The following is a 14,848-nucleotide window of genomic DNA, read 5'->3' as shown; positions in this document are numbered from 1 at the left end:
ATTGGGTCACGTGGGAGCAAGTGTCGGCTCCAGTTGAGTATGGGGGTCTTGGCCTTGGATTTTTAAGAGACACAAACATCTCGTTGTTGGCGAAATGGTGGTGGCGGTTCAAAAACGAGAAGGGTAAGCTGTGGTGGAAAGTGATTTGGTCTCTACATCACTCGTCGAGATCGTGGTCATTCATCCCAGTAAAATTTTCTCACCCCGGTCCTTTGGAGGCAAATTATTAAAGTTTCCTCGGAGTTCGAGTCGTCCGGAGTTGAATTGGGGAATATGTTTCGGTATGTGGTAAAGAGTGGTGAAACTACATGGTTCTGGCTAGATAGGTAGATAGATGATATCCCTTTACGCATTCGGTTTCCGAACCTGTTCTTGATTGAGAAATCAAAAAGGTGTATGGTGCCAGATCGATTATACATGTGTGATGGGCTGATTTGTGGTAGGTGGGAGTGGCTTAGTGTAACGTCCGACTTTTAGAAATAATAAATAAAGTAATATTTAAATAAAGTTTGTTATTTAATCGTCGTATAATAATAAGTCATAAATTAAAATGAGAGATGGTAGGCTTAAATGGATATGGACTTAAAAATAAAACATGGACTTAGTGAATTAATGGGCCTAAGGTCCATGAGGTAAGGGTATAAGTACCCTTAAACCTTTCCTAAAACCCTAGATCTCATAATTCTCTACCTTTCCATTTTTACCAACACACACTCTCCATACTTTAAAACCCGAGAACGAGATCCAAGTCGTTTTAGTGATTTTCGCATCCAAACAACAAGAAGAATCAAGATCTAGCTCGTGTCAAGATTAAGCTCTAAAACGAATTTCGCTAGAGGTACGTTTGTAGTGTAAAGGTGGTTCATTTGGTGTCGGTTCTCCATGAAAATTGGTAGAACCATAGATCGGGCCTAAAGGTTAATAAAAATATAAACTTGACGTAAAAATGTGAACTTTGGGGGTCGGATTCGTTTAACTCGTTAGTTAAGTTCGGCTCGTTCATGACTTGTAGATCTAACGCGAGTTTGTGTAAGGCCCCGAACCGCGGGAGCCCCACAGTTGGTATTCATACAAAATACTCATTAAAATAGTTAAACTTGAAAACGGTTTCTTACATTAAAACAAACATCTCAGAGTGTAAATTCAGCGGAAAACATAAATAGTAAAGTAAGTTCCCTAAAACTCGAGAATTTTTCCCAAAACCAAATTTTAAATATAATTCATGAAACTATTTAAAATAAAATTGTTCAAAATACATTCTTCCATCCACGTATGCCCTTCACCGTCCAAGTAGCTTCGTGCACGTCCAAGCGATAAGGCATCCTCTTCCTAACCTGAAAATCACACTAACATGCACACAAAGTCAGCTGGAGCTGAGTGAGTTCAAGTTTTAAGTAAATAATATCAGTAATAACAATTATGATAGTCATACCAAAAGTTTTAAAAATAAAAAGAGTGCATCCGTTAAGTCATCATTACCGAAGACTAAACATTCTCATACATACATATACAAAATATATATATAAACATCCTTTCAAGTACATCCCTATATATATAACAATATATATATATAACATCTACGTATAACATCAGGGTCGAGCAAACGTACAACCCAAACACGTAACATCAACGCATGCAAACACAAAGTAGGCATACGCAACATCAGTAGTCGAAACGACTACAACATCGCCAAATATAGGCCAAACAATAATGTGTGTGTGTGTGTGTATTTAACATCCCAAGGCCTACCATATACTAGCAAGCCTATATAAAATCGTTTAAAACATTTCATCAGGTAAGAAAACACTTAGGTGTGCATGCTAGCTCAAAATTTAAAAAAGTAAAAAGGGCATCATGAACTCACCTGAAATCATCCAAACACCAGCAATGAGCTAGGAAATCTCTAAGTGCACACTCACAAGTAAGGGTCTGTAAATTGTACACAACGCGTTACTAAACTAGACCGTAAGAACACACTTGCCTAACGGGCCGTTCAAGCCCAACAATTTGGCCCGAGGCCCAACCCATACTCATTTACTTTACCTCAGCCCCTAAAACCTTTCAATTATCCACCTTACGATCATGGTCGGGGCTAACCATGATGCACAACTCACCCGTCGGTATGCAAATCGAGTCGAATACGCGTGTAATAACTCTTAAAACCAATTGCCAAAAAAATTAGCCCCAAATGGACCAAATTCCCATCATAACCTTTTCATACATCATAATTTTGCCACCCGAGTTGATAGGGTCGACGGTTTCTTTTTACAACACTCGTTTTAATGTTTAAACGACAATTCGCGCACAACCGACTCGATTGACTAATCACCAACCTAATCAGCCCCGAGTACCAAAAAAATATTTTTCCCACAGCCCTTAAACCCCCCTAGGGCTATACAAACTGATTCGGTTGGTCATTCAATCGATTAACGCATCAAACTCAACAATTGACGATTCTACACCCGATAAACCCTAGTTTTCGAACTAAAATCGATTGACCGACCTAAACACCTCCAATGGCCACGAAATTTTAATATGATGTAAATGCCAAACCTGGGAATCTTTCTACACCAGAAACTCTAATTTTTATCCACGGGAAGCGGGTCAATTGCACCTTGGCCGAAATCTGTCCAACGAAAAGAATCGGCAAAATTGAGCATCAAAACGATTAGGGGTGAACGAAAAATGTGTTGGGGATTGTAGTACATACCTTGAACTACTTCTAAATGCCTTGGAATCACTCAAAAAGTCGAAGCAAAGAAGGGGGGGCTGATCTTCTGGCCGATCGCTGCTGGTAGGGTTAAGGTTAGGATTTGTTTTATTTTATAATTATAATAAAAGAAGTTACATCCAAGTCCCTCCAAATTGAAGTATAAGGCATTATGGAAGAAAAGTTAGATGGTTTAACGTACCAGGATGACGTAAAGGCTTCAGAGAAACGTCGGTTAAATCCCGAGAATTATACATACTTTACATGCAGGAAATTTTTAAACCGAAAAATTTAGGTGGCGTTACAATTTGGCTCTTTGCAAGCCTAGAATATAATATTTGAAGCTTGAATATAACCAAGTTTATATTTTAGTTGTTAATATTAATATAAATAAATTAATAAAAGTATTAATAATAATACTAATAATAATAATAATAATCCTCGTAAACAAAGAAGAAAGAAGAAAGAAGAAGGAAAAAGAAAGGAAAAGAGAAAGAAAAGAAAAAAAGGGAAAAGAAAAGAAAAAGGAGCTAATGATGAGCAGCCAATGTATGTATAAAAGGTTGGGAAGATAAACATTAAACACACACATGCTGGCTGGGTGGATAAGACACGAGCATGGGGAACCGGAGGTCATGGGTTCGAATCCCAGCTTTCGCGCAAATTCTTTTTATGCGAAGAAGACTATGCGAAACAGACCAGGTCCAAGCAAAGCGAACTGTGTCCAAGCGAAGTGAATTGAGGGGTTCAAGCGAAGCGAACTGAAGGGTTCATGCGATGAGAATTGGGCCATTCCTAGTTAATCCAAGATAATCCAACAAAATGAACCAAACCAACCAACCTCGTCACCTCCATATGACCCAATATATTTTTAAGATAAATAATCCGTTAAGGCAAAGAAATATATACTATTAAATTAAAAGAAAGGTATACACACACACACACAATAATATATTAACGGAAAGGAATATATTATTATAAAGGGGAGAAATATATATAATTGGAGAATATGAACGGAAAATAAAGATCGTCGTTAAACGAAGTAATCCCGTTTGATTCGTTAAGCCCAAACAAACGAGCCTAGCCTATCAAGTATGCTAGATTAATAAATACAAATCTAATTAATTATGTTAGTACGTGGTTAATTAATGAATATATGTGTTAAACAGTTAGCCACACACAACTCAGGAAGGGCATTACTATAAACGGTGAACGTAACAGGATCCAGGTGAGTTCTAGCCCCTTTTATGTGTTATGTTTTTGGGGCTGTGTGCATACTACGATGTGTTTAGATTTATACACTTAACTTAAATGGTAAGTGTATATTAGATACATGTTTGTGTATGAATGTGAACGTTATGGATTGATTAATTAGTATGCACGTAATGTTATATTAGTTATGATTGAAGGAATTAGAAGGAAATGAAATGAAGTTAGAATGGTATGGTATGTTAGAGGGCACTGGGCCCTAATAATAACCGAGGTATGTAGGGCACTGGACCCTTATATATCCAAGGTAAGTAGAGACTGGACTCTGAGGAGATCCAAGGTATGAAGGACACCGGATCCTTATAAATTCCGAGGTATGTAGGGCACTGGACCCTTATAATATCCAAGGTAAGTGAGGACCGGATCTTTATAGTATCCGAGGTATGTTGTTAGTAAAAAAAAGTACGAATGTATGTATGTATGTACGTATGTATGATTGAATGATAGACGAACGAGTAAGCATCAATACGTATCTTCGGACGGTATTGGTAAGTAAGTGAATGTAATGTACGTTAATTAACTAGAACTCATTCAGCGTAGCTGACTTTTAGTATGCACGCAGGCAAGTAGAATGAGACAAGTTGCTTGATGAGGACACGTGGCAATAAGAGGAAGACTGGTATCTCTATGAAGAAGACACCCGTGTCGTTTATGTTTTATGTTTTATGGATTTATGTTATGATGTTTTAAGACAAGATGTTTAAGATATGTATGAATGAATGACTTTTATTTCCGCGAAATGTTTTAATTAACTCTAATTTTACGAATTATGTGAATGAGTAAATCCAACCAGCGAGAAAGTAGGGCACCCGGGTCGGTGGCCTTACACTTAGAGATCCTGTTGGGCCGGTTCTATGGGAGGAACTAAGGGGATTATTGACTATTTGTCAACAGGTTTTGCTTGAGCCCTGTCGGGATAGAGTAACCTGGTGTGGAGATTCTTCGGGAGAATTTACAGTTCGAAGTGCCAAAGAGTTGCTGGTGGAGAATAGTTTGTATAGGCCTGACTCGGTTTTTGAGTGGAACAATTGGATCCCGAAGAAGGTGGGTTTCGTAGCTTGGAGAGCTGTAATTAACAGATTACCTACTCTAGACGCACTGGCGAGAAGAAACATCCCGGTAATGTCTACGGTTTGTCCGGTATGTGAGAAGGATGAGGACTCAGTCGAACATGTTTTTGTTTCATGTGAGTTTGCTCAAATGACTTGGTGTTGATCTCCCAATGGTGTAAGGTACCTCCGATTTTCGCCTTTTGTGTTCGGGATTTGGTTGAGTTATATAAATTTTCTGCGTTTCCTAAAGAAAAAGCGAAAGTGTTCCATGCGGTTTGTTTAATCACGATGTGGTGCCTTTGGAAGAAACGGAACGCCCTAGTCCACAACGGGAAGCAGATTAACCTTCATTGCTTGATTGAAGAGATTACAGCCCTTGGTTATTTATGGATCAAGCATAGATCTAAAAGGAAAGGTTTAATGTGGGAGAACTGGACCAGGTTTCGATTGTAATAAGTCGTTGTTCATGTTCTTGCTGTTTGGTGGCGGGCCTTGGTCATGTCAAGCCCGGTTTCTCTTGTAATTGTATTGTCGGTGCTAGCTTCTTGCTAGTTTTTTTAAAAGTTTGTTTCCCTTTCAAGAAAAAAAAAAAATTTGTCCCTCCATCCCTCCATCCCAAAGCTGCACCCCCTTTTTTTCAACCCAATCGCCTAAGAATTACAGGTAGAGACAAAAACCCTAATTGCACCCCAATCATCATCATCATCATCATATACATAGCATACATACACACACATATACATATAATCAATCTCACTGCGCACCAGTTTGTGTTTGTTTACATTTTTGCCCTTACATAGTTACATTCATATGTCTTCTTCCATTGCTCCTGCTCACTCTTCAGAACCTCAGTCTTCTGTCACACTCCATGGCCAACACTTCTCCTTGATCTTATCTCCTCAACATGACTGACCACAACGTAAGCTTCTTACCTTTAATTTCACTCCGATTTACTCATTTTGTTACTTAACTTGTCGATGAAGTTATTGAGTTACGGAATTTAGGTTTAATTTGTGCGATTCGTCAGTGTCACTCAATTAGGTTAACTTTAGCTTTAGCTTTAGCTTTAACCGTGCTGCTGAATGTTATTGATTCGATCCGAATTTATGATTTGTACATAATTATGTTACTGCTACTGATTGCTGTGAAGTTGATGAAGCTATTTAGTAACTTTTTTAATAAATTTTATATGAAACCTAAGGCCTTTAGGTAGTTTTATTTCTGTTTTTGTAAGTCTGCTAGGAATGTATTGTTATTTTTCTTTCGTAAGTGTATGGTTTATATGTTTGTTTATCTTTTTAATATGATTACATCATTTGATCAAGTAACAATATGTGAAAGTTACTATAAATAGTTCTGCAACTTTATTGGTGCAGCATTATTACAGATTATGACTAAGCAGCAACTTCAAACTGTATTCTGTTCATTTGTCATGTTACAGTTAGTGATTTCTGTGAAGTTGATGAAGCTTTCTAGTAACTTTTTTAGTTTTTTTAATAAAGTTTATATGAAGGGGGTGTTTGGGATTCCTTATTTTTACCTTCTTATGACTTATCACAATCTTGTGACTTATGGAACTTTTTCACTCACACGTTAAGCAATCCTAAACACCTTTTTAACTTTTCAATAAGTTATAAGTCATAAGGAGGCAAAAATAAGGAATCCCAAACACCCCCAAAATATAAGGAGGCGTTTAGGTAGTTTTATCTCTGTTTTTGTAAGACTGCTAGGGATGTATTATCATCTTTCTTTTAATGAGTGTAATGTTTGTTGATCTTTCTAATATGATTACTTCATCTGATCAAGTAACGATATGTTGAAGTTACTATAAATAGTTCTGCAACTTTATTGGTGTAACATTATTATAGATTATGATTAAGCAGCAACTTCAAACTGTATTCTGTTTATTCGCCAATAAAAGTTCTAACTTTCAACTGATTGGATATGTCTTTAAAGTAGTTTTGTTTGAGTTCAATTAATAAATACAATAACATGATATGTAATCTTGTGCATCACTTTCAGGTGTTCGGGTTTGGATCATTTACTGAGGATGAGACCAAATCACTGCAAAGTTCCCCAAACGAGAATAATGTACAGTTAATGTTTGGTACTCTAGATGCTGAAACTCTTAGATCTGTGGGCTTTAACAACATACCAACTGAAATTACCAAAACGCCCCAACCATCAAAACTTGTAAAGAAAGATAACACCAAAGAAGTTGTATATAAAAATGGGAATGTTTATGATTGGAATTCTCCTTCCTTTAGCAATGGTATAAAAGAACACAAACAAAAAGATGAAGAACCACCTGTATCTGGACCCGGAAGTGTTGACCAGTCAACTCAGGTTGAAGCTCTGGAAGTAAAGGATACCAAAGACAGTATTATCAGTCCACCTGTTATACCATACACAACTGCAACTGAGTTACTACCTCGAGGTTTAATCAACTCAGGAAACTTGTGCTTTCTGAATGCAACTCTTCAAGCTCTTTTAGCTTGTTCTCCATTTGTAAATCTTTTGCAGGAGTTAAGAACACGCAAGATACCTGAGGTAGAATACAGTTTCTTCTGTTTATATGTTATTATAATTCATAATGTAGTGTACAGTTGTGAAATTTTACTGTTTTTTTTACCTTATTTCAGATTGGGTACCCAACTTTACATGCATTTGTTGAGTTCATTTCTGGCTTTGACATGCCACCTGGCAGGCGTTTAAAGAAAGAAGATGAGTTTGTTCTGGAAACTGGGAAGCCTTTGCGGCCAGTCATGTTTGAATCTGTTTTAAACAATTTCTCACCAGATATGCCAAATAGCTTTTCAGGGAGACCAAGGTTTGTTTTTTGGATACTTGTTATTTTATGTCTACTTATATTTGATATTTTGATGAACTTTTATATGTTGCCTTTTGTGATGAGTTGAGGTTTTTTCAGGCAAGAGGATGCTCAAGAGTTCCTAAGTTTTGTGATGCATCAAATGCATGATGAATTGCTTAAATTTGAAGGACAAGTTTCTGTTGTGAATGGAGGGAAAGTTTCACTGGTTTCATCAGTGAGCGACGAAGATGATGACAGTTGGGAGACAGTTGGTCCAAAGAACAAAACCGCAATTACCAGAAAACAGAGTTTTATTCCATCAAAGTTAAGTGAGATTTTTGGAGGTCAACTGAGAAGTGTTGTGAAGGCAAGAGGTAAGTTAGATGATATCTTTATTTATTGTGCATATTGTCTGTACACACTATAACCTGTTATGTTCATATTTGACTCAAAAAGAAGTTTCAATGCTCACTTGTTTCAAGAGCACCATTTTAGTTTATTTGAGCTAAAATTTGAAGCTGTTTTTGACATGCGGTGTGTATTTTATTATAGCTAACTGAGTTTATGTTCTTTTCATGAAATGAAATTACAATATTGAGAGAAAGTAACATTTTTTCTTGAAGGTTTCAAAGAAAAAGTATATTAATTTTTCTAAGATTGACACGGTACTCTTCTCATACTTTGTATGTTCATCCAAAAATAAGTTACTGCTGTTTATTAATTACAGTTTTTAATTCATTGACATTTTTCTCATCAGAAGTTGTTTTAAGATGATTATCAGTCAATCATACCCGGTAAAAATCCTGCTAATTGCAATAAATTGCTATTAGTAGGGTCTGGGGAGGGTGAGATGTAGGCAAATCTTACCTCTATCTCAGAGAGTAGAGAGGTTGTTTTAAGATGATTACAACTTCTAAATTCATATTAAAGATTGTGCGCTGTAAAGCATTCACAAACCTGCTCTTAAATGATCTAGCTCATGATACAGAAGGTTTATAGTTTGGCAGTTGCATATGCAGCATGAACAATAATGTCAGGCTGATGTGGACTTATCAGTTATGTAGTTATGTTAAGATTGTGCTCATCATCTTTCTATTGAATGTTCTTTTTTCCTTTCTTTTTTCCTTGATCAAATTTGTAAAAGAATAATTTTGCTTCTTGTGGTTTAACAATTGTATTTTTTAATCTAAACAGGTAATAAAGCCTCGGCCACTATAGAGCCGTTTCTTCTACTCCACCTTAATATATGTCCCGAGCCTGTTCATACCATTGAGGATGCACTTCATCTTTTTTCTGCACCAGAAACGCTTGAAGGGTATCGTGCATCATCAGCAGGAAAGGTACCATACTTATAGTGTGTATGTGGTCTACAATGTTTGTACTATTATGATAAGTCTTTTCATATCTGCATCACTTGGAAGTTGTTATTATGATTCTTCTTCATATCTGCATCACTTGGCAATTGTATTTGTAAAAGAGACTGGAGTTAGTATTTAACTGAAAGCTGTAATTGGAATGGAGAAGGGGGGGGGGGGAGTTCAATATATATGCAAGTGTGGAACCTAGAAACCTTAGAGAAACCTATCTTGGGCCTAGGGGTCTTTTACTAATAAACGCTAATAATAACACACTAATAACTATAATTAACACCCCTCCTTAAGTTGGAGCATAGATGTTAATCATGTCCAACTTGTTACAAATTAGATTTCGAAACTGGAATTAAAATTTAACTGAATGCTGAGGGAACCCTCTATATATACAAGTGAGAAACTATCCCATATACTAAATAAACTCTAAGCGACACACTAATAACTAAAATTAACAGCATCTATTGTCATAACTAAGGGTCAAAGGCTGTAATTAAGTATAACACGTGTGGCATGTTGACTAGTAATAAAATCATCATTTCAGCTCTCAGATTTTTACATTATCTAAAGTAATAATACTAAATTACTAGTATATTTGAATGAACTTTCTATAATCTCAGTTTTCCTATTTTTCCTTACCATCTCCTTTAGGTCCTTTTTTATCCCTTCTGGAATAAACCAATAACTCTTTTGGACCAACACGATTCATATCAGTCCGACGCAAGTGACCTTTTGGCTTTTGGTTATCAAAAGCTTCAATATATTAGACTATTTGTAATAGGGCTTATTTGTGTTTAGCCCACAGGCTGGAGTTAGGTTCATCTAGGTTTTGTTTCTAGTTTCTGGCATCCTATATATTGATGGTTCTCCCTCGATTTTTATCATAGTTCAGATATATTATTAATGACAGTCTTTGTTACAAATGTTAACATGATGAGTGACATTAACTGATTCAATTGGTAAGGCTTAAGTGCTAGACTTAATCGTTTAGTTTCACATGTGAAACAGGCCAGAATTGGGATAGAGTCCAATTTGGGTTAAGAATATTCTAGAGTTGGTTTTTATTATTAGTTTATTTTGGTTTGTTTATTTCTGGGTTAAGAATATACTACAGTCGGTATTTTTTGTTTATATTTTATATATATATTCCAGCGTCCAGTATTGTCTTGATTCACTTAGACAGGCCATGCAAATAAAAGGAATCCGGAATCTGCAGTCTTAGTTGCAAAGAACATCTTTTAGGAATAGATATACATAGAGGAAATGTTTCTGTTAAAATTCCAATTTGGGATTCTATTTTATTCCTAGTCATTTGATACTTCTTTTGAACTGGTCTGTTTCAACCCAAACCCATTTTGAACCAGTTACCTCACCCGACCCACCCTGCTTGTACCGTGCTATGTTAATTAGATGACTGAGTTCAACATAATTATAAGCCTTAACGTAGATGATTGTTAATAACTGAAATGCGTTCATATTATTGATTATCAGGCTGAGTTGGTAAGTGCGAGCAAATCTGTGAAGATACTCGAGCTTCCAGAAATTATAATACTGCACTTGATGCGCTTTAGCTATGGAAGCCAAGGGAGCACCAAATTACTAAAACCCGTCTACTTCCCTCTCCACCTCATTCTTAACCGTGAACTGCTCGTTTCCCCCACAACTGAGGTATCGTCATTCTCATATACTTACTTATCATAGTAATAACATTGTTTTCGTTATCCATTTAACTCATTCATTACCTGTGAATCTCTTCAAAATGGACATAAAATTAAAATTTGTATACAGGGTCGAAAGTATGAACTTGTGGCAACAATAACTCATCATGGGAGGGAGCCTTCAAAGGGTCATTACACTTGTGATATTTTGCATTCAAGTGGCAATTGGCTGCGGTACGATGACGCCTCGGTTATTAATATTCCTACAAACAAAGTGCTTCATGACCAAGCTTATGTTCTCTTCTACAAGCAGCGGTAGATTTATACGCGTATTTAACAGGTTTTCTTACCATTTTTCGCTCTATTACTTAAGTGCACTATGTAGTAGAAAAACATATTATTATTATTATTATTATCTGCATTTTACTGCTTTATAAGTTTATGGTAATGTGTCGGGTTTTCATATGTTACGTTTGCTTAATATGCTCTTGCTCTCTTCTTTTCTTTGGACCTGGAAGATTTACACGAACTCAATTGTTGGGTATTTAATATATTTAAGACAATTATAAAAGTAATTGATATTTTTGCTCTATAAACTGGTTAGATGAGAAATCAGTTTATAAGTGGAAAATGATCGGTTCGGTTTGGAACTGATTTTTATCCGGTTTGGTTATAATCAGTTTCAACGAAGGTGTTCTCAAACCGATAACAAATCGATGGTTCGGTTTTAAACTGGTTTATTTCAAATCTGTTTCTGGAGCTGTTCGGTTTGGTTAAGTTTTAATCCGGATTCTCACACGTGAATTTCATGTCTTGTCAGGAACTCATACCCTTAGTTTGGATTGTGTTAAGTTTAACTAAAGGTCAAACGAATCGAACAAGCTTTATATTTTACATTTCAAAAATAATAATTTTAATTTTTCTTTATGTGAAATGATTCAAGCATAATCATTAAGAGTACATTTGTATGGCTTTTGAAGCGTTTTGACTTTTATAGTTTGATGTTTTAATTTGCATCATTCATAAGGGTAGAAATTGGCAGACATAAGTGGTTGGCCATGCCATTCACTCGTCACATTCATATCTTATGTATGTACTTTGTATTAAATGAATTGCAAGAGAAGTTATTGCGCATGTTTTAACTTTTTTAGAAACAATGTTTTACCCCTTTGACTAGAGAATATTTGTATTTGTATATATCCGATCCACCACATAAAACTCTTTTTACCATTTATTATTGAAAGACACTTGGAAAATTAAATCATGGTAAAATACATTTGTTAATAGTTTTATATTTATATTCAGCAATATCTCAATCTAGGGTATCAAGAAATGCGCGGCTCGTAGCTCCCCCGAAAGGCTGAAGTCGGCTTCTTGTAAACGAGCCTCTTTAGGTTGAGCCAAAGTTTTATTGTTTGCAAGTTATTGTTTAATTTCATTTATAAGTATTAATAATTCAATATGACATGGAGCCCATTATAGACTATCTTGTTATTAACTTAAATAATAATAATATAAATATTAAATACTAGTTTTAATTTAACCATGTTGTCTCCAGCCTAAATTTGAGCCCGTTAAGGAAAACAAGTCGAGCCGGTTCGTTTAACTTTGAGCCTAGAGATGCAGAAAACGGTTATGGTTACATCAGTTTTAATAATATCGGTTATTAAACAAACCAATTTTTGGTCAAAATGGTCAAAACTGGTTTGGCCAAAGACCGGTTTAGTTAATAACCGTTTTCGTATCTTGAAAACCCCAACTTATCGAACTGGTTAGGTTATACCCCGAAACTGGTTAACCGGTAAAAAAAACTCCGGTATTTTAATAAACAATAATGAAAAACCTAAAAAACTGGTTTTGAGTTAACGGTTCAATGCTCAATACTCAAAACAGATTAGGAATCACCGGTTAGAACGGGTTGGGACTGGTTTATGTGCTAGTGGTTAATAACCGAAACCGATTTTGAATAATAAACGGTTTCGGTTCTGGAAACTGGTGTCTCTGTTCACCAGCCCGAATTGAAGTTGGCTTGGCCCATTCAAGCTCTATATTAATCTGGTTATTAACGTGCTTTTCTTTTAATTAGGTTCAAATAAAAGACTCGGGCTTGCTTAATTATTTTGTTTTCGTTATTTTTATTAACTATATATTTATTAAGATAAATAAAAATTTATGTTTGTATAATAATATATGTTCATGATCTTAGCTATGCTCAATGTATAAAATCTGAGGTCAACTCGTTTAATCTTGACTTGATATTAAATTTTACTAAATTGAAATTGAGTAACTCTATATGTTGTTTGGCTTGTTTAAATTTGACCAATTTTGTTAAATAAATTGTTGTGGAAGTAGAGGGTAAAAAAAACGGTTTGGGACCGGTTTTAGGCAAACCGAACCGAATTGGTTTGAGTTTAAAATCGGTTTCACCCAAACCGGTTTCCAAACTGATCTAAACTGCCAGTTTCAGAACCGGTTCCCCTTAAGATCTACCAAACTGGTTTTAAAACCGAACTAGTTTGAGGAAAACCGGTTAAACCCGGTTTAAAAACTGGACCGAACTGACGTGACCAGGCCGGCCTATCTTGCTTCTAAACCGGTTTTGACCAGCCGTTGACCAAACCGGTTCGGTTTATAAACCAGTTCGGTTTGGGTTTAAAAATGGTTTTGTACACCTCTATATGGAAGTGTGTATTAGAAACATGAAACCCTCACGACGGTGATTCCTTCTTTTTGGTCCTTCACAAAACCCATCTAACAATGCGCATACCCACCAAAGTGATTCTACTCTAATGGTACGGTGTACAAAATGATATTCCTATTCGTAAGGTTGATGATTCGAGCATCATAATGAACAATGGTGTATATTTAAGAATATGATCAAAGGTGTATGTTAGTCATATAAAAGGCTCAATAAATCAATCTCAAATAGCTTGCAAACGATAAGTTTGTTCACAACTCTTAGGTATATCTATATTAGATCATGTCTTAATTACATGGATCACGTTTCAACAATATGTTTTAGTTTATTTAACAGTGATAAAACTTTAAAACCTAGTCGACTTTCATATTGAAGGGTATGCGTCTTGAATATAGTCGTCTTCTGTCATGATAGCGTCAGGAGTAGGTCCTTTGGCCACGCCAGAGCCGCTGGCAGAGGTAGCGTTGCCCGCGCCATCATCATTGCCACCAGTCCCTTCACATTCATCAAGTAATTTCTTTAAAGCGCCAAGATCGGGCTGGTCAGCAAGCGCGGCTATCTGCAAGTCACAAGGAACAGTATAAGTACCAAAGATTATGAAAATAAGTCAAGTAAACTCAGTAAGGTTAAAATACCTGCTCAAGGATGGGAATTGGAGTATTCAAGTACTTCTCCCCCACCTCAGCCATGTCAGCGCAGACAACGTCGAGCTGATAAGGGTAGTCGGATGGATTCTTCATTAGCATGCCATATTCATAACCATCCTTAAACCCCTCAGCCCGACCCACCAAGCGCGACGCCGCATTACAGTCCATCACAAGGGTCTGAAACTCGTCTGAGTATTTCATGGCATAAGCGCAACGAGTCACACCCTGTGAAATCAGCCATTGATGGTCCTGCGCGAGGGAAGAAACAGACGTTTCAAGAGCAGGAATTTGAGAGTTTAATAACTTAACAGTTTCCTTGACTTGTTCTAGCTTTTCTTTGTCAGACGCTGCTGCCGCCAAGGCTTCATTCTTTTCCGCTCGCGCAGCATCGAGCTCTTTCTTCAGGCGCGCAACCTCAGTCTCCAATAAAGATTTTTCAGTATTAACCTGCGCAATAGTTTGGTCACGCGCCTCCACTGCCAACTCCAGGTCACGCGCTTGACACGCGTACTTGGCCGCATCTGCCTCTGCCACTTGCAGTTTCTCCCGCGCAGCTTGCAGCTCAAGCCCGCGCTTCACAAAAGCAGCGTTGGAACTTGCCCGGTTCTCGCTAAGTTCTGCTTGGAGTTTCTCAG

The 14,848-nt window shown here is 36.6% G+C and overlaps 1 protein-coding gene across 1 annotated transcript; it reads left to right on the top strand.

Annotated features, from left to right (window-relative positions):
* Positions 1–5,883: 5,883 nt before the first annotated feature.
* Positions 5,884–11,323, top strand: LOC143560417 (ubiquitin carboxyl-terminal hydrolase 24-like). Its single transcript, XM_077048724.1, has 7 exons — positions 5,884–5,950; positions 7,054–7,581; positions 7,674–7,861; positions 7,961–8,217; positions 9,038–9,183; positions 10,702–10,878; positions 10,999–11,323. Exons 1-7 carry the CDS (start codon positions 5,936–5,938, stop codon positions 11,185–11,187), a joined length of 1,500 nt encoding a protein of 499 aa, XP_076904839.1. The 5' UTR covers positions 5,884–5,935; the 3' UTR covers positions 11,188–11,323.
* The last annotated feature ends 3,525 nt before the right edge of the window (positions 11,324–14,848 follow it).

Source organism: Bidens hawaiensis, unplaced genomic scaffold, assembly GCF_021521415.1.
Source record: "Bidens hawaiensis isolate Kalapana, Puna unplaced genomic scaffold, B.hawaiensis_p1.1 tig00020329_1, whole genome shotgun sequence".
Taxonomy (NCBI): domain Eukaryota; kingdom Viridiplantae; phylum Streptophyta; class Magnoliopsida; order Asterales; family Asteraceae; genus Bidens; species Bidens hawaiensis.
Note: the sequence above shows the minus strand (reverse complement) of the source record. Positions and strands in the feature narration are given on the sequence as shown.